General features: G+C 65.6%; 3 protein-coding genes across 9 annotated transcripts; 1 reads left to right on the top strand and 2 right to left on the bottom strand.

The window, feature by feature from the left end:
• Positions 1–265: 265 nt before the first annotated feature.
• Positions 266–5,099, top strand: MPV17L2 (MPV17 mitochondrial inner membrane protein like 2). Of its 3 annotated transcripts, none has more exons than XM_059870218.1 (6): positions 266–403; positions 1,081–1,259; positions 1,712–1,882; positions 2,409–2,485; positions 2,585–2,713; positions 3,728–5,099. In XM_059870218.1, the coding sequence occupies exons 2-6, from the start codon at positions 1,103–1,105 to the stop codon at positions 3,788–3,790; spliced, it is 597 nt and encodes a 198-aa protein (XP_059726201.1). In that variant the 5' UTR covers positions 266–403; positions 1,081–1,102; the 3' UTR covers positions 3,791–5,099. The 3 variants fall into 3 exon arrangements, with proteins under 3 accessions (XP_059726201.1, XP_059726203.1, XP_059726202.1); XM_059870219.1 differs by having other exon boundaries at positions 382–498; XM_059870220.1 differs by lacking the exon at positions 3,728–5,099 and having other exon boundaries at positions 1,612–1,882; positions 2,585–2,716.
• RAB3A (RAB3A, member RAS oncogene family) lies at positions 4,834–9,708 on the bottom strand. Its single transcript, XM_059870210.1, has 5 exons — positions 9,583–9,708; positions 7,857–8,084; positions 6,994–7,112; positions 6,783–6,907; positions 4,834–6,405 (listed from the first exon to the last, which is right to left on the bottom strand). The coding sequence occupies exons 2-5, from the start codon at positions 8,082–8,084 to the stop codon at positions 6,215–6,217; spliced, it is 663 nt and encodes a 220-aa protein (XP_059726193.1). The 5' UTR covers positions 9,583–9,708; the 3' UTR covers positions 4,834–6,214.
• A 1,538-nt stretch (positions 9,709–11,246) lies between these two features.
• On the bottom strand, positions 11,247–20,974 carry LOC132339736 (cAMP-specific 3',5'-cyclic phosphodiesterase 4C-like). 5 transcript variants are annotated; one of them, XM_059870201.1, is made up of 17 exons: positions 20,912–20,974; positions 20,371–20,420; positions 19,610–19,824; positions 15,937–16,125; positions 15,810–15,846; positions 15,639–15,703; positions 15,477–15,526; positions 14,836–14,951; positions 14,638–14,731; positions 14,050–14,228; positions 13,868–13,966; positions 13,628–13,792; positions 13,445–13,544; positions 13,208–13,362; positions 13,002–13,124; positions 12,541–12,723; positions 11,247–12,469 (listed from the first exon to the last, which is right to left on the bottom strand). In XM_059870201.1, the coding sequence occupies exons 2-17, from the start codon at positions 20,410–20,412 to the stop codon at positions 11,948–11,950; spliced, it is 2,334 nt and encodes a 777-aa protein (XP_059726184.1). In that variant the 5' UTR covers positions 20,413–20,420; positions 20,912–20,974; the 3' UTR covers positions 11,247–11,947. The 5 variants fall into 5 exon arrangements, with proteins under 5 accessions (XP_059726184.1, XP_059726185.1, XP_059726188.1 ...); XM_059870202.1 differs by having other exon boundaries at positions 14,836–14,948; XM_059870205.1 differs by lacking the exons at positions 19,610–19,824; positions 20,371–20,420; positions 20,912–20,974 and adding exons at positions 17,749–18,301; positions 18,361–18,505.
• Between the last annotated feature and the right edge of the window lie 138 nt (positions 20,975–21,112).

The following is a 21,112-nucleotide window of genomic DNA, read 5'->3' as shown; positions in this document are numbered from 1 at the left end:
ACTGCTGACACCCATCGTGGCCACCTCCACAGGCCACCACAGCTCCCCAGACACCCTGCTGCCCCCAAACCGAGGTGCCAGGGGCAGGGCAGGGCTGGGGCACCGCGGGGATCCCCTGGACCATCCCCAGCTCGCCCCACCACAAGCCCCTGGGCGAGCTGCTGCCCCGGTAGCTGTCATGGCGGCCTCCTTTGCCTCGGTAGCTGTCATGGCGGCCTCCTTTGCCTCGGTAGCTGTCATGGCGGCCTCCTTTGCCTCGGTAGCTGTCATGGCGGCCTCCTTTGCCTCGGTAGCTGTCATGGCGGCCTCCTTTGCCTCGGTAGCTGTCATGGCAGGGGGCGGAAGCAGAAGTTGTTGTCACGTGACCCTCGCCGGTTCCGCGTGCGGGTGGCGGTAACGCCCGGTAGGGGCGGGAGGGGGCGCGGGGGGAACCGGGAGGAGCCGGAGGCACCGGGAGCCGGGGGGGTGTCCGGGAAGGGGCGCTGGGGACCCAGCGGGGTGAGTGGAGGGGTACAGAGATACCGGGGGTGAGCGGGGGGCAGGCAGCAGGGCGGGACGGGGGAACTGAGGGGGAACTGGGAGCACTGGGGGGAACTGAGGGGGCACTGGGGGGTGGTAGAGGGGTCGGGGGGTGTGGAGCAGTGGGGGCACTGGGAAGGGGCGGCAGAGGTAACTGGGACACGCAGAGGGGAGAACTGGAGAGAGAACTGGGGGGCACAGGGGCAATGGGCGGGTACCCAGACCCGAACTGGGAGAACTGGGAGGGTACCCAGGTCTGAACTGGGAGAACTGGGAGGGTATCCAGGCCTGAACTGGGGGTGCAGAGGAACTGGGGATGGTACCAGGCCTGGACTGGGAGGCACCCAGGCCCAAACTGGGAGAGCTGGGAGGGTACCCAGCCCTGAACTGGAAGGGTGCAGGTGAACGAGGGATGGTACCAGGCCCGAACTGGGTGGAACTGGGAAGGCACCCTGGCCCAAACTGGGAGAGCTGTACCTAGCTCTGAACTGGGGGACACTGGGGGTACCCAGGCCCTAACTGGGGGGCCCAGCAGTGACTCTGGGGCCGTCCCCGTGCCAGGCTGTGCCAGGCCGTGCCCAGGATGCTGCTGCGCTCCTGGCGCTCGCTGTTCACGGGCCGGCTGCTGCTCCTCACCAACACCGTCAGCTGCGGGGGGCTGCTGGCCGCCGGGGACTGCCTGCACCAGGAGTGGCACCGCCGCAAGCACCCCCAGAGCCAGCTGCAGCTGGGACGCACTGGTGAGAGCTGGCAGGGGCTGGGCTGGGGGAATCCCACTGCCCCGGGTGGGGATGGGTGCTGGGAGGGGCACTGGTGGCACTGGGAGGGAATGGGCTGGGTGAATCCCACTGCCCTGGGCGGGGATGGGCACTGGGATGGGCACTGGTGGCACTGGGAGGGGCACTGGTGAGCACTGGGATGGGATGGGCAAATCCCAGTGTCTCGAGGCAGGGATGGCAGGGACACCTCTCACCATCCTGCTGCTCCAAACCCCAGCCTGGGGCACTTCTGGGGCACTTGCAGGGATCCAGGGCTGGGGGAAATCCATCCCTGCTGAATTCCTCCCCAAAATGCCCTCATGGACACTTCCAGGGATCCAGGGCCGGCCAGGAAATCCATCCCTGCCCTCAGAGGGAGGAACTCCTCCCCCAGGGTGCCCTCCTGGCCGTGCCCAGCACTGCTGTCGTTGCAGGCAGGATGTTTGTGGTGGGCTGCAGCCTGGGCCCCCTGATGCATTTCTGGTACCTGTGGCTGGACTGGGCGTTCCCGGCGCGGGGCGTGCGCTGCCTGCGCACCGTGCTGAAGAAGGTGCTGATAGATCAGCTGGTGGCATCGCCCACCATGGGAGCCTGGTACTTCATGGGTACGTGGGGGCCTCGGGGGTCACTGGGGTGGCCCCAAAATCCCAGCCCAGCAGCTTCTGGTAGGGCCTGAGGGGTTGGGTGTGTTCAGATGCTGTGGTGTGTGAGGGTGTGGCTCTGAGTGAGCCTTGTGTGGGGCGTGGGCAAGTTCTCCTCACAGCTTACAGACCAAAGGCAGCACTGCAGCTCTGGCAGGGCTGGGATGGGGCCATTCCCGGGGGAATTCAGGGCCCAGCACCCTCTGGGGGAAGAAATTTCTCTGATCTCCATCCCACATCCCTGAACCTTTCCTGGGATCCATCCCAAACCCCCTGAACCTTTCCCTGATCTCCATCCCACCCCCTGGCACAGCCCCAGCTGTTCCCCAGACACATCTGTCCCTTCCCTTCCCTTTCATTTTCCATTTCCCGGCCCTCCCTCCTCTGGATGCTGCTGGCTCTGCCCTCCCCGCCCACACTGGGAGGGGTCTGGGGCATTTCCCACCCCACTTCCCACCCCAGTTCCCACCGACCCCTCCTGTCCCCGCAGCCATCGGCACCCTGGAGGGCCAATCTCTGCAGGAGAGCTGGGACGAGCTGAAGGAGAAATTTTGGGAATTGTACAAGGTGAGTCCCTGCCCGGGCTGTCCCCTCTGTCCTGCTGGGAGCCGTGGGCAGCCCCCAGCTGCTCCTTGTCCCTCCTTGTCCCTCCTTGTCCCTTCCCAGGCTGACTGGAGCGTGTGGCCGGCGGCGCAGATCCTCAACTTCCTCTTCGTGCCACCCCCCTACCGCGTGGCTTATGTCAACGTGGTGACCCTGGGCTGGGACACCTACCTGTCCTACCTCAAGCACCGGGTGAGCCCCGCCCCTGAGCCCCTGCCAGCCCCAGGAATTCACAGAATTCACAGAATCCCCAGGATGGAAGAGACCTTCAAGGTCATCGAGTCCAACCCAGCCCCAGCAGCTCAGCTGAGCCCTGGCCCCCAGTGCCACATCCAGGCTTTGTTAAACACCCCCAGGGATGGGGACTGCACCACCTCCCCAGGAAAACCATTCCAGAACTTTATCACTCTTTCCATAAAAACATTTTTCCCAATATCCAACCTGTATTTCCCTTGGCACAGCTCCAGGCTGTGTGCTCTGGTTCTGTCCTGGAGACAGAGCCCAGCCCCAGCTGGGCACAGGCACCTTTCAGGAGCTGTGCAGGCCCCCCCTGAGTCTCCTTTTCTCCAGGCTGAGCACCCCCAGCTCCTCCCAGGGTTTGTTCCCAGCCTTGTTGCTCCCTCTGGATGCACTCAGGTGTCTCAAAGTCCTTCCCAAGCTGAGGGGCTCAGCCCTCGAGGTGTGCCCTCAGCCGTGCCCAGCTCAGGGGCAGGATTGCTGCTCCTGGGCAGTGCCCAGCAGATGGGCAGGGTGCCCTCCCTGCAGTGCCCAGCTCAGGGGCAGGATGATCTCCCTGCAGTGCCCAGCTCAGGGACAGGATGATTTCCCTGCAGTGCCCAGCTCAGGGGCAGGGTGCCCTCCTTGCAGTGCCCAGCTCAGGGGCAGGATTGCTGCTCCTGGGCAGTGCCCAGCAGATAGGCAGGGTGCCCTCCTGCAGTGCCCAGCTCAGGGGCAGGGTGCCCTCCCTGCAGTGCCCAGCACAGGGGCAGGATGATTTCCCTGCTCCTGGGCAGTGCCCAGCAGATGGGCAGGGTGCCCTCCTGCAGTGCCCAGCTCAGGGGCAGGTGCCCCCCTGCAGTGCCAGCTCAGGGGCAGGGTGCCCTCCCTGCAGTGCCCAGCTCAGGGGCAGGGTGCCCCCCCCTGCAGTGCCCAGCTCAGGGGCAGGTGCCCCCCTGCAGTGCCCAGCTCACTCCGGGTGTTTTGCAGCCCCCCAGCCCCGGGCAGAGCCAGGAGCCGCCGCGGCAGAGCCAGAGCAGCGCCGGGGCCTAGAGAGGCTCGAGGCCGTCCCAGAGCACCCTGCAGATGGACTCCGATGGATTTCCATGGATTTCTGGGCTTTGTGCAGCGCCCCAGCTGAGGGAGGGCATGGCCAGAGCCAGCCCCACCACGTGCCTGCTGCTGATTAACTCAGCTGCTAATTACAGCCGTGGGTCGGGGTTGTAACAATCTCTTGTTGCAGGAGAAGCTGTAAAGTGATTTCTTCTGGGATTTGCCCGCAGAGCCGGGGTGAGGAGGAGCTGCTGCAGCCCCTGGGAAGGGGCCTGGCTGGATTTGTTCCCTCTGCAGAGCAAACCAGTCCCTTGCTGCTCCTCCAGCCACCTGGATCCCCACTAAGTAGAAACTGGGAAGGAATTCTTCCCTGTGAGGGCTGGAATGGAATTCCCAGAGCAGCTGTGGCTGCCCTTGGATCCCTGCAAGGATCCAGGGCCAGGCTGGAGCAGCCTGGGATGGTGGAAGAGGTGGGAAGGGATGGGATTTAAGGTCATTCCACCCCAAAAGCCGCTCTGTGCTTCACTCTGGCTGCTCCTCACTCCTTCCCCTCCTGCTTTTTCTCTTCCAGCTCAGGGATAAAATCACTCCACTCCCCCCGAGCTGCCTCAGCTCCCGTTTCCCCCCCGGCTCGGGCGGGGGCTGCAGCCACCTGGATCCTCTATAAATAGGGATGTGATTGCACCCGCCGGCTCTGCAGAGCTCGGGAGGCTGGAGGGGGGGTTGGAGCCAAATTTGGGCAGGGTTTGGGCCACCACGTCCCTCTGCTCCCAGCCCTGGGCAAGCTGGACACCCCCAGCATAATCCCCAAGAGCTGAATTATTTCCAGTGTCAATGAGAATTGCCTGAATGGGGTTTTTTGGGGTTTTTTATTTGATTTTTAAAGCTGTGCCTTAATGCTCTGCCCTGGTCCCTGCTGTCACACACCCGGGGGGACTCAGCTCCTCCCTCAGCAGCAGCAGGAGCCATTTGGGGGATGATAATTTTAAAAAATCCGATTAATTTTGCTTCTCTCTCTGGCAACTCAGGGACCCCCGAGGAACTTCTGATCAGCATTGGTTTATTTCTTCACAACATTTCTTTTAATACAGTGATTTTTAGGAAATTGTACTCTTTTTGACACTTTTGACATTTGTACAGTACAGTGTAACTCTTCCATAAGTAAACTTCACAAAAAAGAGGAGGGGGGAAAGGGGAGGGAAGGAGATGGAATCATGATGGGGGGAAATAGAGGGAAATCTGTAAAATAAAGACACAGCGCTCCAGGAAAAAATAAATAAAGGGCAGCTCTGTCATGGCTACAGGAATATATCCACTTATTCACAGTCTCCACAGAAGCACAGAACTACAGGAACACGAGATCCCAAATACCTGGAGCAAACCAGCCCTGCTCCCCCAAACCGGGGCAGATTGGCTCCAGCTGGCTCGGCCTTGCTGATGCATGGAATTCATTTTTCATTTTAAATCTTATTATTTAAATAATAACAGTTCTGTCGTCGCTTGGTTGTGGGGTTGGGGGGGTGTGGGGTTAGATTGGTTTTTTTTTTTGGTGGGGTTTTTTTTTTTAAAAGTGATTTTCACAAGCAAGGTTACCACACTGAGAGAAACAAAAAAAAAAAAAAAAACAACAACAAAAGAAAATCAGAATATATATATATATATATATATATATAAATGCACCACCACGGCCACAGCACAGCAGGTCACGCACACAGCGTCACTTCCTACACCTATTTACAAGGAATTTCTGTATGTACAAGGAGGAAGACGGCGGGAGCATAAATTAGCATCTATTTATACAAATAAACAAGAGTCAGGAAATATCCATCCAGCTGGAGGGGCAGGAAAGCCGGGCACAAAGAGCCCCCCTGCACCAGGAGCTCTCGGGGTAAAGGGGGAGCACACGGGGTGGGAGGGAGTGGGGAGGGGGATTTGGGGGTCCTGTCACAGCACCCACACGCTGGGAAGGAGGTCCCAGGGTTGGGGGATCCCCAGGACAGGGGGGTCCAGAGCAAGGGGGGGTCCCAGGGTAAGAGAATCCCCAGAGCAGGGGGTCCCAGAGCAGGAAAAAGGGCAGGGGGGTCCCAGGACAGGGTGGGGTCTCCAGAGCAAGGGGTGCCAGGACAGGGGGGGATCACCAGGGGAAATGGGGCTGGGGGTGATGGTTTCTTGACAGTGATTAAAAGCAGAATATGGGGGGGGAAGTTTTCTACCAGCCCAGGCTTAAAAATAAATTAAGGGGTGGGGGGCATAGCCTAATGAATTGGGGTGGGGGGCTCCTAGAGGGGCCGCAGCCCTTTCGGAGGTATCAGCAGCAAAAGCCCCCGCGGGACCCCCAAGAGGAGGAGCTCAGGGGGGGTGGGGAAGGGGGGTGTTTGGGGTGCACTGACCGGTTTTTGGGGGGATTTTAGGGGGGGCTGGCCCCTAGCAGGCACAGTCCTGGTGGGGGGGGGCCTGCTGGTCCGTGAGCTGGGGGCCCTGCTTGGCGCCGGTGACGGCGGGGTCGGCCGTGTCCAGCGACTCGGACATCTTCTCGCAGATGATGTCCACCAGCCTCTCGAAGGTCTGCTTCACGTTGATGTTGTCCTTGGCGCTGGCCTCGAAAAACTCAAACCCTGAGGTGGGTGGGAGGGACGGACAACGTGGAAGGAGGGACAGAGGGACAAGGGACACGCACGCACGTCAAAGCTCCGGCCCCGCGTCAGACCCCGCGCGGCTCCTCCTCCTCCTCCTCCTTGTTCAATATTTAAAGGGTTTGCAACCTGCCCCCACCGACCACAAAATCCCATTTTTCCCACCCAAAGAATCCCCCGGATCCTCCCCCCAGCATCTCACAGAGGGTTTAAGGTGTGCAGTGACTCTGTGGTTTTTCACCAGGTGCCAAGTCACCACCGGTGTCGGAGCGGAGCGATTACACGCAGGGAATTAAGCCCTTAATTAAATTAATTGTGGGCTGGCAGCCGTGCTGGGGGGCTCCCCCTCCCCAACTCACCCAGGTGCTCGGCGAGCTGGCGGCCCTTCTCCGAGGACACCACACGCTCATCCTCCATGTCACACTTGTTCCCCACCAGCAGGACCTGGGCATTGTCCCAGGAGTAGGTCTTGATCTGGGTGGACCTTGGGCAAGGGAGAGGGGGATCAGAGGTGTGGGGAGGGGGCGGCTGGGGCGGTTTGGGGTGCCCAGAGCCCCCCGTGGTGCTCACCAGTCCTGCACGGCGTTGAAGGACTCCTCGTTGGTGATGTCGTACATGAGGATGAAGCCCATGGCCCCACGGTAGTAGGCGGTGGTGATGGTGCGGTACCGCTCCTGCCCGGCCGTGTCCTGGGCAGGGACAGGGGACAGCAGAATGTCACCCCAGGGGGGTAGTGACACCCCCCCAGGGCCCCCTACCATGGGGGCAGTCCGGCCCCCGCCTGGAATCGCCCTGGTGGGGCAGCTCCACAGTGACCATCACCCAACTGAGCGTTATCCCACAATGACCATCACCCCACGGTGACCATCACCCCACGGTGACCATCACCCCACGGTGACCATCACCCCACGGTGACCATCACCCCATAGTGACCATCACCCCACAGTGACCATCACCCCACGGTGGCCATCACCCCATAGTGACCATCACCCCACAGTGGCCATCACCCCATAGTGACCATCACCCCACGGTGGCCATCACCCCACGGTGGCCATCACCCCATAGTGACCATCATCCAACCGAGCGTTATCCTACAGCGACCATGACCCCACAGTGACCATGACCCCACGGTGACCATCACCCCACGGTGACCATCACCCAACCGAGTGTTATCCCACAGTGACCATCACCCCATAGTGACCATCACTCCACAGTGGCCATCACCCCCCCAGTGACCATCCCCCAACAGAGCATCACCCCACAGTGACCATCACCCCCCATACCAACAATCCATCACCCCCACCCCTCACTGACCACCACCATCACTGACCACCACCCTCACCATCCATCTCCCCACGCCCACCATCACCCCCTCCCCATAACCCCAGCCCAGCACAGGGGTCTGGGGACAGCCCGGGGGTCTCTGTGCTCACCCAGATCTGCAGCTTGATGCGTTTGTCGTTCCTGTAGATGGTCTTGACCTTGAAGTCGATGCCGACGGTGCTGACGAAGGCGGGCGTGAAGGAGTCGTCGGCGTACCGGAACAGGAAGGAGGTTTTCCCCACGCTGCTGTTGCCAATGATCAGGATCTTGAACATGTAATCGAAGTTCTGGTCCGAGGATTCCTTCTGCCCATAGCGGGAGTCAGTAGCCGACGCCATCTGCAGGGTGGGGGAGAGGCCGTGAGGGTGCCCGGCCCCGCTCGGAGCCGTTCCCAGCACGGATTTGGGATATTTTGGTTCAGGTCAGGCCATGGTGTGGCCATCAAGGGGTGACTCAGCCCCAAAGGGCTCAGAGAGGGAGAGGCCACCTCCTGTCACCCGCAGAGAGGAACCCACGGTGTGTCCATGGTAAATGTGGGGCACGTGGCCCACAGCGTTTGTCACGGGCACAGAGATTCGCCCTGGCTGCCAGGCTTTGCCACGGCTGCCAGGAATTGCCACGGCTGCCAGGAATTGCCATGGCTGTTAGGAATTGCCACGGCTGCCAGGAATTACCATGGCTTCCAGGCTTTACCATGGCTCCCAGGAACTGCCGTGGCTCCCAGGAACTGCCGTGGCTCCCAGGAACTGCCGTGGCTGCCAGGAATTGCCGTGACTGCCAGGAATTGCCGTGGCTGTTAGGAATTGCCACAGCTTCCAGGAATTACCATGGCTTCCAGGCTTTACCACGGCTGCCAGGAATTGCCACAGCTTCCGTGCTTTGCCATGGCTCCCAGGAATTGCCACGGCTCCCAGGAATTGCCATGGCCGCCAGGCTTTGCCACGGCTCCCGGGATCTGCCGTGGCGTTGGGGGCGCGGCCAGGGCGCCGCAGCCTCTCCCGCATCTTCCCGGTGACAAAATGGCACCGGCGGCGGTGCCCCCGCACGGCGTGGCCAGCGCGGTGACAGGGACCCGGGGGTGTCACAGGGACCCGGGGGGTGTCACAGGGACCCGGGGGGTGACACACAGATGCCAGGCAAGGGGACACAGAGGTGGGTGCGCGCCCAGGGAAGAGCAGGGGGATGCAGGATGGAGCGCAGGGATGCGGGGAGCTCGTAGAGGGGGGTGCAGGAATGGGGTGGCGGGTGCTGCTGGGCATTTCGGGGGGCTGGCGGAGGGGGGGTCGATGGGGGGGCTCATAGCGGGGTGCAGGACGATGCGGGGAGGGGGTGCAGGGTGCTGATGGGGGGGTCGGGGTGCTGGTGTTTGGGGGGGTGCAGTGATGCAAGGAAGGGGTTCGGGATGCACAGGGTGCTGATTGCGGGGTGGGGGGGTGCAGAGTGCTGCGAGGAGGGGGTCAGGGTGGTGATGGGGGGGTCAGGGTGGTGATGGGGGGGGTCGATGCTGATCGGGGGTGCGCACGGGGCTGATGGGGAGGGGGGTCACCCCCTGCTCCTCCCCGCAGGCCCGACCCCGCTGCACCCACTCGGTCCCCGCCGCACCGAGACCACCCCCCAGGCCCTGCACAGCCCCCCCCGCGCCGCATCCATCATCATCATTATCATCATCATCATCATCATCACCCCCCACCGCCTCCCGCCTCCTCCGCTGCAGCCGCCCCTCCCCTCCAGTGCCCGGGGGGTCACAGAGGGGGTCTCGGGGGGGTCCCTGCGGGGGTGTCGCCGTGGGGGGGTCCCGGTGGGGGTCCTGGTGGGGGGGGCTGGGGGGGGTCTCACCTTTGCCGCGCTCGCGCCGCCGCCTCCTCCCCGCAGCGACTGCAGCAGATGCGGAGCCCGGGTGACGTAGGCTGAGGGGCGGGGCTCTCTATGCAAATAAGACTGGACGTCACGGGCGCGCCCCTGAGGGAGGCGCTGATTGGCTCGGCTGCGCGCTTTGATGGACAGCGGGCGGACGGGGGGAAGGTGACCCCCCCTTCCCGGTGCGGTGGTGGGCGCCGCCCCCTCCTCCGGCAACGCGCAGTGGTGCGGTCCGGCCGCGCTCCGCAGGGCGAGGGATGAACCACCCCTGCGCCGGCGGGGGTGTAGGACGAACCATTCCCGTTCAAAGGGGGGGACGAGGTTTGACAGCCTCCCTGTCGCGACACGGCGCGCTATCGCGACGCCTTCCCTAGGCCTGCAGTGGCGGGCAGGCTGATCCTTGCCGTGACAGGGCGGCTGGCGCTGAGGCGGGGCTGGTGCGCAGGTGGGCGGCCATGTCCTCCCTCGCCCTGCGGCTCCAGCGGGGATTAGGCCCGGCAGCATATGGCGGCCTGAGGGCAGCGGCACCGCCCTGGCCTGCCCGGGCCCCGGAGCCTCCCGGGCCCTGCCCTGCCCCGCCCCGCCCGGGGGCTCCGTGCTCTCCGTCCCGGTGCAGCTCTTGGCTCCTGCCCAGGCTCATCCCACACCCACAGTCCCGGGAGGACCGAGCCGGACGCGGTGGGCACGGGGTGGGCAGCGAGCACTGCCCTCAGGGACAGTGGGGCGGCACGGCATGGGATGGGCGAGCAGGGATGGAGCCGTGGGGATGGACACGGGATGGGGATGGAGCCAAACATGGGAATGGGTGAGCAGGGATGGAACCGTGGGGATGGACACGGGGGCAGGGATGGAGCCAGCTGTAGGATCGAACCAGCTGTAGGATGGATCCAGAATTAGGGATGGAGCCAGGCTCAGGGATGGACACAGGGCCAGGGATGGTGCCAGCTGTAGGATGGAACCAGCTGTAGAATGGAGCCAGAATTAGGGATGGATCCAGAATTACGGCTGGATCCAGGCTGCTGTGCCCATTTTCCATCACCTTCCCCAGCCAACAGCCCCACTGCTCTCCTCATGCTGCAGCCCCTCAGCCAGAAACATGGTGGGGGAAAAGGGCTTTTTCCAGAGAGTCTGGGCTGGATCTGGATTTGAGGAATTTGAGAGCACAGAGCCTCAGCCCATCCCTATCTGCAGAGACAGGGGGACATCCAGCACCCACCAGGGATGGCACCGAGCCACCACCCCTTGCGGGACCCGGCACTCCCGGCCAAACCCTGGAGAACCTCTGGGCTGGGGAAAAACCACCAGCTCTGCTGCTGCCAGGGCAGGCAGGGGACGAGGGCCCCACGTGCCAGGGCAGTGCCACGGGTGGGGACGTGTTTGTGGAGATAAATCACCGTGGGGAGCAATGCGGAAGAGCCGGGAGCGGGCTCCGCGCCGCGCCAAGCCGGCGATTAAATATTTACCTTAGCAGGTCGTGTTTGCCAGTGATGGATCGGCGTTTCCAGGGAGGAGCTGGCTTTTGTTCCAGCACAGAGCCGGGCCCTGCCCCGTGCCCGGCGGGAGACGGGGCCACCAACCGCACCGCTCCCTGGGGACATTGCCTGCGTCTCCCGTGACACAAAGAGGCGCTTGCGAGGCTCAGGTTTAGGGTGGAACAAACCGGGTTTAATCTCTGGAAGGTGAAGGAAGAATCCCAAAGGACCCTGCCCCAGGCAGGATAACGGAGATGGGGGGTGGGGGAGTGGTGGCAGCACCCGCCGGGGTCCGAAGTGTGAAATACAAACGGCGTTTGGAGTGATCACAGAGCAGAAATGGAACTTTCCTCCCCAAAAAATGCATCTTTCTGCCCCAAAAATGTGTGTGAGCCTCGGGGAGGCTGGTAGTAAAAAGTGAGCTACAAAAGGCTTTAAAAAGTGAACCTATCCCCAAATAAATAAACCACTGAGCCGTGCCCGTGCCGTGCCTGGGGGTGCCTCGTGCTGGGGGTGTCACCAGCACCCTCTGCCCACCTCGTCCCACCACGGGGCTGCCGTCCTGCCAGGGGACACCCGGAAAGGTGCTGGAATGCTCCTTCCTGCAGCCCTCTGGGATGTGATGTCCCCAGGGCCGGGCTGGGCCCGGAGCAGCGTGTCCCCACGCCCTGTCTGAAGGGGACAGGGACCTTTCCCGGGGAGAAGGCCAGCGGTGTCCTCGTACCTGTCAGGACCTGCCCAGCTCCCAAACGGGAACACATCCTGCGTGCCTCCGAGTCCCTGCAGTGCCAGTGCTCCCCGGTGCCAGCTCTCCAGTGTCCCCAGCACTGCTCAGGGCAGTGCCCAGTCTCACGTCCCCCGGGCCAGTGCCGCTACGTGCCCAGGGACAGGAATGTGACATTGCCCTCTGTGTCCAGGCACAGCCCCTGGCTGCCCTCGGGCCCTGGCACGGAGCACCCGCTGCCACCGTCCTTCGGCAGCGTCCCCTCCAGCGCCTGCCGGTTGTCCACGTCCCTGGGGCGGGGCACGGGCGAGTCCCGGTCCCCGGGGCCGGGGGAGAGGCGCTTGGTGTCGGCAGACTCCGAGTCATCCGTGCCCGGTGTCTTGGAGCCGCTGTTGTCCTCGTCCAAGGGGCTCTCGGCCCCCTCCAGCTCCGTGTCCGACTCACCCTCCTCCTCCTCCTCCTCCTCCAGCGTCAGCTCGAACTGGAACTTGTCGGTGGCGGCGGGGGACACGGAGGGTGCCTGGGGCGGAGGGGAGGGGCTGCGCGGGATCATGCTCTGGTACCACTCCCGGTTGTCCTCCAGCGTGTCCAGCAGCTCCTGCGCGTCGGGGTGCACGAGGTCGGCCCAGGTCTCCCACAGCGGGTGGGCGATGAAGTCGATGAATCCCACCTGGTGGGAGGCAGAGCTGAGCCCCCTGACCGACCCTGGAAGCCTGCCCTGTCCCCAGGCTGCCACCCCACCTGGGATTTCTCCACGGAGGCGGTGTGCTTGTCGCACATGGGGCTGATCTCCATGCCCTTCTCCCGCTCCCGGTCGCCCTGGTGGAAGAACTCCACCATGATGCGGTCGGTCCACTGCCGGTAGAGCTCCAGCGGCTTGGTGGGGTTGCTGAGGTCGGCACAGTGCACCATGTTCTGCAGGACCTGTGGGCATGGACACCGTGTGCTCTGTCCCCCAGGGCCACCCACACTGTGCCACGAACTCGCTTGGCCCCCCTTGCTTTGTTCAGGATGGTGGTGGCACCAAAGGGGATATCCCGGCAGGCCAGAGCTGGGATGGACAGGTGGTGGCACCAAACGGGACATCCTGGCAGGCCAGAGCTGGGATGGACAGGTGGTGACACCAAATGGGACATCCCGGCAGGCCAGAGCTCGGATGGACACCTGCAGCATTGGGAAGGATTGCCCAGGTGTGTCCCCACCTGGATCCGGTCAGAGTAGTTGTCCAGCATCAGCACGCCCAGGCTGGTCACCTTCTTGGTCTCCACCATGGTCTTCAGATCCGCCAGCAGGTTCATGTGCTTGGACATGTCCGTGGCCAACACCTGGGCAGGGAGAGGTGGGAAGGGGTCTCAGCCTGATCCCCCAGCCCAGACCCCCGCCCTGGGCTGGTGCCGCCCCCCCATACCATGTCGATGACCATTTTACGGAGCGTCTGCCTCTGCTTCCTGCTCAGGTTCTGGAAGATGTCGCAGTTCTCCTCCTGGAGCAGCTTGAAGCCCACGGCCAGGTGGTGATTCTCCAGCACCGAGGCGTCGTTGTACATCAGGGCCAGCTCCGAGTCTGTGAGACAGCACTGGTCACCCCGGGGTGACTCCTGGGGTCCCCCAATATCCCCCAGATCCATCCCTGCGCCCCAGCTCACTGGTGTTGATGAGGAACTGGTTGGAGACCCCGGGGTGGTCAACATCATGGATGGCACTGGCAAAGATGGCAGCCATGATCTCCAGGTCTGTGAAGACAGCCTAGGAATGGTGGGAAAAGGCATTGGGGACACGTGACAGCCCGGCCAGGCACACCCGGGTGGCCTCAGGTGACCAGGAATCACCTCCAGCGCAGGTGTGGAGAGCAGGACGTGCGTGGACTGCGCCACGTCGGCGGCGTGCAGGCTGTTGTGGTAGGCCACGTCGGCGTGGTAGTGGTCCTCCAGCGTCAGCATGTAGGTGATGAAGGTGTTGACGGGGATGCGGAAGGTCTTCATCAGGTCACGCTCCTGCGGGGAGGCGGGAGGTGGCTCGTCCCCGTGCGGGCACAGGGACAGGGACACCGCGGCCGGCGGGATGCTCACCTGGAAGATGCTGTACATGATGACAGTCAGCGGGCGGTTCCCCGAGTACTCGGCCACTTTGAACACGTCCAGCCCCCACTTGTTGGTGTCCTCCAGCTCCTGGGCAGCAGAGGGACAGAGATCCATGGGGGGCTGGTGCCGGGGACCCCGCGGTGGAGGGGGTCACCCCTGCCAGGGCCCACCTTGGCCAGCAGCGCCTCGTGCTCTGTGCGCACCCCGAAGCGGGGGATGCCGGCGGCCGCCAGGCTGGAGCCGTGCTTGAGCTTCCTGACGCCGCTGATCTGGGACATGGGGCGCTTCCTCCGCTCCTTCTCCTTGTCCTTTGCCAGCGCCGAGGGGATCTCCACCTCGTGCTGCTTGTCTGGGGTGACACGGGCAGGCCATGAGCAGGGCAGGAGCACAAATGTCACTGCCAGCATCTCCCCGGGTCACACCGAGGACAGGCACCGGTCACACTGTGACAATGTGGGGGGCTGCAGTGCTTTGCTTCACCCCCATCCACAGGCCACACATCTGCCAGGGGACCCCTGGACACTCCTCCAGTGCAACAGCCCCAAGTGCACCAGTATACATCAGTATGAGCCAGCACTCCCAATGCTGTGACATTTGTGGGACAAATCCCACTGGGACACCTGGGAAAACCCCCCTGGTCCCCCCATTCCATTCCATTCCTCCACTGGCATCATCCCTGTGGGCATCCCAGCTCTCTGGGGACACAAAGCCCACCCTGCTGCCAGCGGGGAGGTGACGCTGGGGCGGGGGGTCCTCACCCAGGAAGGTGCTGGAGATGTACTCGGACACCTGGTTCCCAGAGCGGCTGGTCTCGGACAGGTGCGACAGCTCCCGGTTCAGCATCCGCTTGAACTGCGGGTGGGTGGCAGGGTCAGCGGTGTGGGGGGCTGGTAGGACATCCCGGGGGGCTCTGGGGTCCCCATGCCCGCCAGGGTGACAGTGAAAAGGTCCCTTACCTTGTTGGAGGCCATCTCGCTGACCGAGTGCCTGGTCTGCAGCGTCTCCAGCTGGTCCAAGCACCAATCCAGCTCCTCCAGGGTCTCCCTCGACAGCTTCTGGTGGGCATCTTCTGCTGGGGGCACCCACCAGCTTGGCAAGGGATCTGCCAGCAGCGCGGCCACCCGGCACGGGGGGCTGGGGCCACACCAAACCCGGGGGCTCGCCAGCCTGGGGGGTCACAGCACCCCCCGAGCGGGGCGGCGAGGGGCACGGGGGGTCGGGCATGGCTGGGCAGCGGGGCTCAGCCCCGGCACGCTGTCCCCATGGCGTGGCAGCCCCGGCACGCGGCGTGCCACGCTGTCCCGTGGGGTGACAGCCAGCCCCGGGGGCAGCCGGGCTCCCGCGGGGCCCCGCTCACCGCCGGGCTTTTATTAATGGAAGGTTTGACGTCAACGGGAGCTTTTCCACCGCCGCGAAGGGCGGCCAGGCGGGAGGAGCTGCCGAAAACCAGACATGGATCCCAAAGGGCAAAGCCGCAGCTCTGCCTTGGCTTGGGGGAGGTGGCTGCACCCCCAGGGCACGGCAGGACACAGCCTGGGGACACGGGGACAGCCAGCTCGTCCCAAAATCTCCCCACCACCGTTCCCCCGGCACTCACCGGAGAGGCTGGCCTTGCTCCCCGAGGGCAGGCTGCTGCTCGATCCTCGCCTGTGGAACACGGGGGGCTGAGTAACTGCGACCCCCACAGCGGTGCCCCCTCTCTCTCCGTGGGGTCCCCACTGGGGTGACATCCTCGCCCTCCCACCCCCCGCCCGCTCACTTGATGCCAGCGCGGTCCTGCAGGTGGCTCAGGTTGCTGCGAACGGTGCGGAGGCTGGCCAGGACCTGGGGGGCGACAGGGGGCTGGGGTCGGGCTGCGGACCCCCCCGGGCCACCCACCCCGCTGCTGGCTGCAGGCCGTGTCCCCTCAGGTGTCCCCCGTGGCACCTACCTGGGCAAAGGGTGTGACGATCATGTCTTCTCCATGCCTGCGGGAGCACAGGGAGCGTGAGGCTCGGGGAGGGGAGGGGAGGGAAGGGAAGGGCAGGGGTGTCCCGGGGGGTGTGGGGGACACTCACAGGTCGCTGGCGATGGAGGAGTTGCGGGACATGGCTTTTGGGGACAGGTCGTAGTCGCTGTCGGAGCGGTACAGGAAGGACTCGCGGCGCTGGCCGTGCGAGAAGGTGCCCTGCAGGACCAGCCCCGCGCCCGGGCTGGCCTGGGGGTCCAGGGCACCCCGCCCGGGGGGGCCATTCTCCAGGTCAAAGCTGTGAGGGGAGAGGGGACAAAGCTGACACGGGAACCTCAGCCCAGAGGGTGCTGCCAGGTTTGTCGGGCTCTCTGTGCGACCATCTCACTGTGTCCAGCACACTCTGGCTTGGTGACCCTGTGGTGACAGCGGTGCCCAGTCCGGCCCTGCTGGCTCCTCCACCTGCTGAGAACGGGCACAGCTCGGTGCAGAGGGACCCTCACTGCTGGCACAGCGGGGTCTGGGACTTGGGGCACTGCCTAGCAGAGCCAGGCTGTCCCATGTCACCCAGGTGGGACAGGACACACTGCCCTGAAGCTCCCAGCTCCAGGGACCCCCAGGAAGGGCTGGCTCCTGCCTGTCCCTCCCCCTACCTGTCACCAGCACCACAGTCCCAAGTCCTCCAAAGCCTCCATCAGCCCCGTCTCGAGGTGCCGTGTCCCATGGAGGGGACAACATCCCAGCCACGGCACAGAGCCAGGGGACATCGAAGGACAGAAACCGACGCAGAAGCCAAGCCCTGGCCCCTGGGGACACGCTGGCGGCAGCCCAGGGGCACCCCAGCCGGAGTCACCTGGCAGCCGTGTGCATCCAGGGGGGACAGGGGACAGGAATGGTGACCCTGCAGTGTCCCCAAGCCGCCTCACCCACCCTGCCGCACTGCTGGCCCCGGGGTCATGGGAAAGGCTGCACGCAACAGGGACACGGCGAGGGCCATCCAGCGCCTGTCCTCTCCCGCAGCCGCCACCGCCGCGGGGACGGGGACAAGCCACCCCAGAGCCGCGGGAAAGCGCAGATGGCACCGGAGCCACCGTGTCCCCAGCGGGAGCCCAGCACCTACCCGATGCAGGAGTGCCTCCGGGACGGGCACCGGCTGCCCGGCAGCATCGTCCCGCTCCGGCAGCCCCGGTGGCTGTGGCGCGGCCGGTCCCGGCAGTGGCAGTGCCAGCCGGCACCGCGTCATGCCATCCCGCAGCCCCTTGTTTTCCTGCCTCGGCTTCCCATCCCCGATGGTACCGGCGACACAAAGCCGCATTGTCCCTCCGACGGCCCCGCGGGGCGATGCCCGCGTCTGTTCCCGGCCCCGTGCCACCACCCCTGACCCCGCTGCCACCGCAGGACACAGCCCCGGGGGACACGAGCCCCTGCCACGGGGTTGGTGCCTAATTAACCCCTCTCGTTTCGGCGTTAATGACCTCCGAGCGGTGTCCGTGCCGGGGGGGCCGGGGCCGCTATAAATAGCTGCTGTCGCTGCCGAGGAGGGATGTGCTGAGCCCCACGGCAGGTGGGGCCGGCACCCCAAAACGGACCCCACAGAGCCCCGAGGCGGGGAGGGCAGGGAGGACCCGCGGTGGCTGCGTCGGTGCCTTGATTTGGAGGGCAAAGTCCCCCTCTGTCCCCAGCGGGCCGCCCCGCCGGCGTCCCCGCCTGGCCATCGCTGCCACGAGCGTGTCCGTGCTCAGCCCCGCTCGTCCGCCTGCTCCCCCTGACCACGAGGGGACACCCGCTGTCCCCTCCTCGTCCCTCGCGTCCCCGTGGGCCCCGAGGACGTGCCACAACTCTGGGGGGAGCCGTGCCCCCGTGGCGGCAGCACAGGCCGGTGCCACCCCCCTGCGGGGACCCGCCAGCGTCCCCCCCTTACCAGAGGGGATGCGCCACGGTGAAGCGCCGCTGCAGGCGGATGCTCTGGTTCATCAGGAGCTTCCTGAAGAGGACGGGAGAATTGCGGGGGGAACTGCGGGGGGACGTGGCCGGAGAAGCCCCCGGCGAGCGGTGCGTGGTGGGCAGCATGGCCCGGCTCAGGAACCCCCGGGCGGGCGGCGAGGCCCCGCTGCCCCCGGTGCGGAGCAGGAAGCGTGCGGCCGTCCCGGCCCCGGCAGCCCCGGGAAACTTTCCATCCCCCTCCCGCCCTGCGCCTGGGAAATTAAACAACTGTCTGGCTCCGGCAGCCGGCGCAGGGAGCGGGTCCCCCCCCGGTGTGCCTGGCGGCCCGGGCACGTGGCCCCTTCCTGGCCCGGTGCCACCGGCCACCCTGCTGTCCCCGAGGCGGCAGCTGCTCCCGAAAGGGCAGGGGTGCTCTGCCTGGAGACACGGGAAAACGCCCCGCGAAGCCCCCAGGGAGCCAGATGAACGGAGCGGAGGTGCCACGGTGCCACGGAGGGACACGGCTGAGCACGGAGCATCCCCGACATGCCCTGGGGATGTGACACGGTGCCACCGAGGGACACAATTGAGTCTGGAGCATCCCCGACACGCGGTGGGGCTGTGCCACGGTGCCACCAAGGGACAGAGGGACGTGGCTGAGCCTGAAGCATCCTGAACTCCCAGTGTGGCAGTGCCATGGTGCCACCCAGGGACACAGCTGAGCTTGGAGCATCCCAGACACGTGGTGTGGACATGCCATGGTGCCACCACGGACCTGGGAGAGCCAAAGCCACCCCACACCGTGCCCAGCCCCTCCCTGGTGCTGTCCCCTCCTGGAGCCACTGCCGAGCAGAACAGGGAGCAGTAGGGTGAGGTCCAGCTGGTGACAGTGACACTGTGGGGGACCCACTGTGAGGTGGCCGTGGGAGCTGGCACCTGCCCAGCCTGATGCAGCAGGACGTGGCTACCAGCTGTTCCTGATGGCCACAAAAATATCCAGCAGCTGGCAGGGAGCCAGGAGGGACAGCAACAGAGCCCCCCTGCCAGGACAGGGCCAGTGGGGACCCCAAAACCCTCCGGAGGGGGGTCCTGGAGGGGTCACCTTGGCTTTCAAGGGACTGCAAGCATGACATCAGGGCAGAGGGATGTGGGACAGGGACATCAGGGGACGTGGGACAGAGGGAAGAGCCCCCTGTGCTGGCTGGCAGCCAGCAGCCCTGGGCAGCAAGGGCTGGGCTGGCCGCAGGACAGCCAGCCCCTGTCCCCAGGACAGCCAGTCCTTATCGGAGTGCCACCGTCCCCACGTGTCTGTGCAGGGCTGGAGGACAAGTGACACCAGAGCTATGTCCCTCGGCTATGCCAGCTCGTTGCTGTCCCCACAAGCCGGCCTGGGAGAGGCACGGGACAGGGGGAATGGCCCAAAAATAGCCCAGCAGCAGCACAGCTGGGCCCGAGCCACTGCGGGAGGGACCGAGGTCACCTCGGGCAGGGCCAGGCCAGCCCTGTGGTGGCTCTGGCTGGGCCACAGGATGGGGACAAGGAGGGGGTGAGGAGGGTGAGGACAGAGGGTGAGGACAGGGTGAGATGGGTGGTGGGAAAAGGGGGGATGGGGGTTACAGTGACAGTGGGGGACAGGAGCGTTGGGGGGTGACAGGGACAGATTGTGATCACCGCGGACTGGCACAGCAAGGGTTGGTGACAGAGGAGTTTGACCCCAACCCACCGGGTGCTGTGCCCCAGTGCCGCTGTCCGGCCGCCGGTGCTGAAGCCGGGAGCGTCCCCGCCAGCCGTGCCCTGCCCGGTAACCCGTTCCCGGTGCCACCGGGGCATCACCTCCCCGCTCCCCGTCCCGCCCTTACCGGGGGGGCTCGGACTCATCGCCGCTGCTGGGGCCGCTCTCCTCGATGGTGAACACCACCCGGGCAGCCTCGGGCTCGGGGGCGCGGGCCGCCTCCGCCAACCGGCAGCCCAGAGGCGGCAGCAACGGGGTCCCGGAGAAACGCCGGCGCACGGCGCCCACCGCCGCTCCCGGGCCCGGGCCCGACGGGGAGGCCTCGGCGGGATCGCGGCAGCGCTGCCGGGAAACGGAGCAGCGGTGAGGGGCGCGGAGAGCGGCCCCGGGGGGGTTCCTGCTGATCCCGACCCGAGGGTCCCGCCCGGGCAGCGTCCCCCGCCCGCCCCGCCGGTACCGAGCGCCGGTAGCGCGCCGGCGCCCCCTGCCGGACACGGTGCGGCGCTGCAGCCGGGGTACCGGGGTGTCACCTGGGCCAGGGGGGCACCGGGAAAGGCACAGCCGGTGCATCGGCAGCGGCTCCGCCCGCAGCGCACGGAGCCACCGGGATGCCCCTCGTCTTCATCCTCCTCCCTCTCCAGCCGCCACCGGAGAGGACCCCCCTGACTTCCCCCGGGACCGCGCCGGAAAAACCCCCGGAGCCGGCGCGCAATTACGCAGAGGTGAATAATAATTAACCGCCCATTAAGGGGATAATTAACTCCCGCTCAGCGCCGCCAGCCCGGTTATTGCTGCCCGGGGGCCCGGCGCTGGGACGCTCATACCGGGGACACCCCTCGCCCACCGGGACACCCCTCGCCCCCCGGTGGCCCCCGGTGCCGGTCTCACCTCCGCGCCGAGGAAGGGCAGCGCTGTCCGGCTCCGTCTCATCGCCGTCCCTGCGGGGGGAGCTCCGGGAGCCGCGGCCGGGAGGGGCTCACCGGCGGGGACCCCCCTCCCGCAGCTGGGGACACCCCGGGGCCACCCCGGGACCGGGACGCGAGGGCTCCTCGCCGCCGTGATTTATGGCCACCGGGTCTCGGCCGGGCTCAGCCCCTACCTCGGGTTTCAGGGGCCCCCCCGCCCCGCTCCCGGGGCTCCCGTGGGTTGGATGGGGACAGCGACAGGGATTTGAGGCCACGGGAGGTGGCCCCCAGCCCGCAGCACCCACCAAGTCACGAACCCACCGGTGCCACGTTAATGATCCACCCCGGACACCTGCCACCCACCGTCCCCGAGAACCGGGGCGCACCCTCAGAGCCCCCAGCACCGAGCCCCCCGGGATTTGCCAGCACTGGCAGCGGCCTCATCCCAACCCCCGGCCCCGCCGATGCCCGGCACGGGGGTCCCCGGCGACGGCAGCCCCCCGGCCCCGCCCGCAGCCCCGTACCGGTGCCCGGTCCTCGCGGCGAGCGCGGCCTCGGCCGAGTGCAGCGGAGCAGAAGGAAGGCGACGTGCGTGCCTGGCCGCTCGCTCCCTCCCATCGCACCTCCCCGGGGGGGCTGCGCGGCCCCCGCACCCCCGGCACCACCGCCGCGCACCCTGCACCCACCCCGCCGGCCCGGGAACACCCCGGGGCCGCCAGCCCGGC

Source organism: Haemorhous mexicanus, chromosome 29, assembly GCF_027477595.1.
Source record: "Haemorhous mexicanus isolate bHaeMex1 chromosome 29, bHaeMex1.pri, whole genome shotgun sequence".
NCBI classification, from domain to species: domain Eukaryota; kingdom Metazoa; phylum Chordata; class Aves; order Passeriformes; family Fringillidae; genus Haemorhous; species Haemorhous mexicanus.
This window is presented reverse-complemented; position numbering and strand designations above follow the sequence as displayed.

Coding starts and splice junctions, on each gene's coding strand:
- RAB3A (XM_059870210.1), bottom strand. CDS start 8,084: ATGGCGTCGGCTACTGACTCCCGCTATGGGCAGAAGGAATCCTCGGAC. Junction 7,113..7,856: donor GCATCAAGCTGCAGATCTGG/GTGAGCACAGAG, acceptor GTCCCTGCCCAG/GACACGGCCGGGCAGGAGCG. Junction 6,406..6,782: donor CCAGCTCGCCGAGCACCTGG/GTGAGTTGGGGA, acceptor CACCCACCTCAG/GGTTTGAGTTTTTCGAGGCC.
- LOC132339736 (XM_059870205.1), bottom strand. CDS start 18,505: ATGTCCACACCACGTGTCTGGGATGCTCCAAGCTCAGCTGTGTCCCTG. Junction 15,704..15,809: donor TCGTCACACCCTTTGCCCAG/GTAGGTGCCACG, acceptor GTCGCCCCCCAG/GTCCTGGCCAGCCTCCGCAC. Junction 14,732..14,835: donor GCGAGATGGCCTCCAACAAG/GTAAGGGACCTT, acceptor ACCCACCCGCAG/TTCAAGCGGATGCTGAACCG.
- MPV17L2 (XM_059870218.1), top strand. CDS start 1,103: ATGCTGCTGCGCTCCTGGCGCTCGCTGTTCACGGGCCGGCTGCTGCTC. Junction 2,486..2,584: donor AATTTTGGGAATTGTACAAG/GTGAGTCCCTGC, acceptor GTCCCTTCCCAG/GCTGACTGGAGCGTGTGGCC. Junction 2,714..3,727: donor TGTCCTACCTCAAGCACCGG/GTGAGCCCCGCC, acceptor GGTGTTTTGCAG/CCCCCCAGCCCCGGGCAGAG.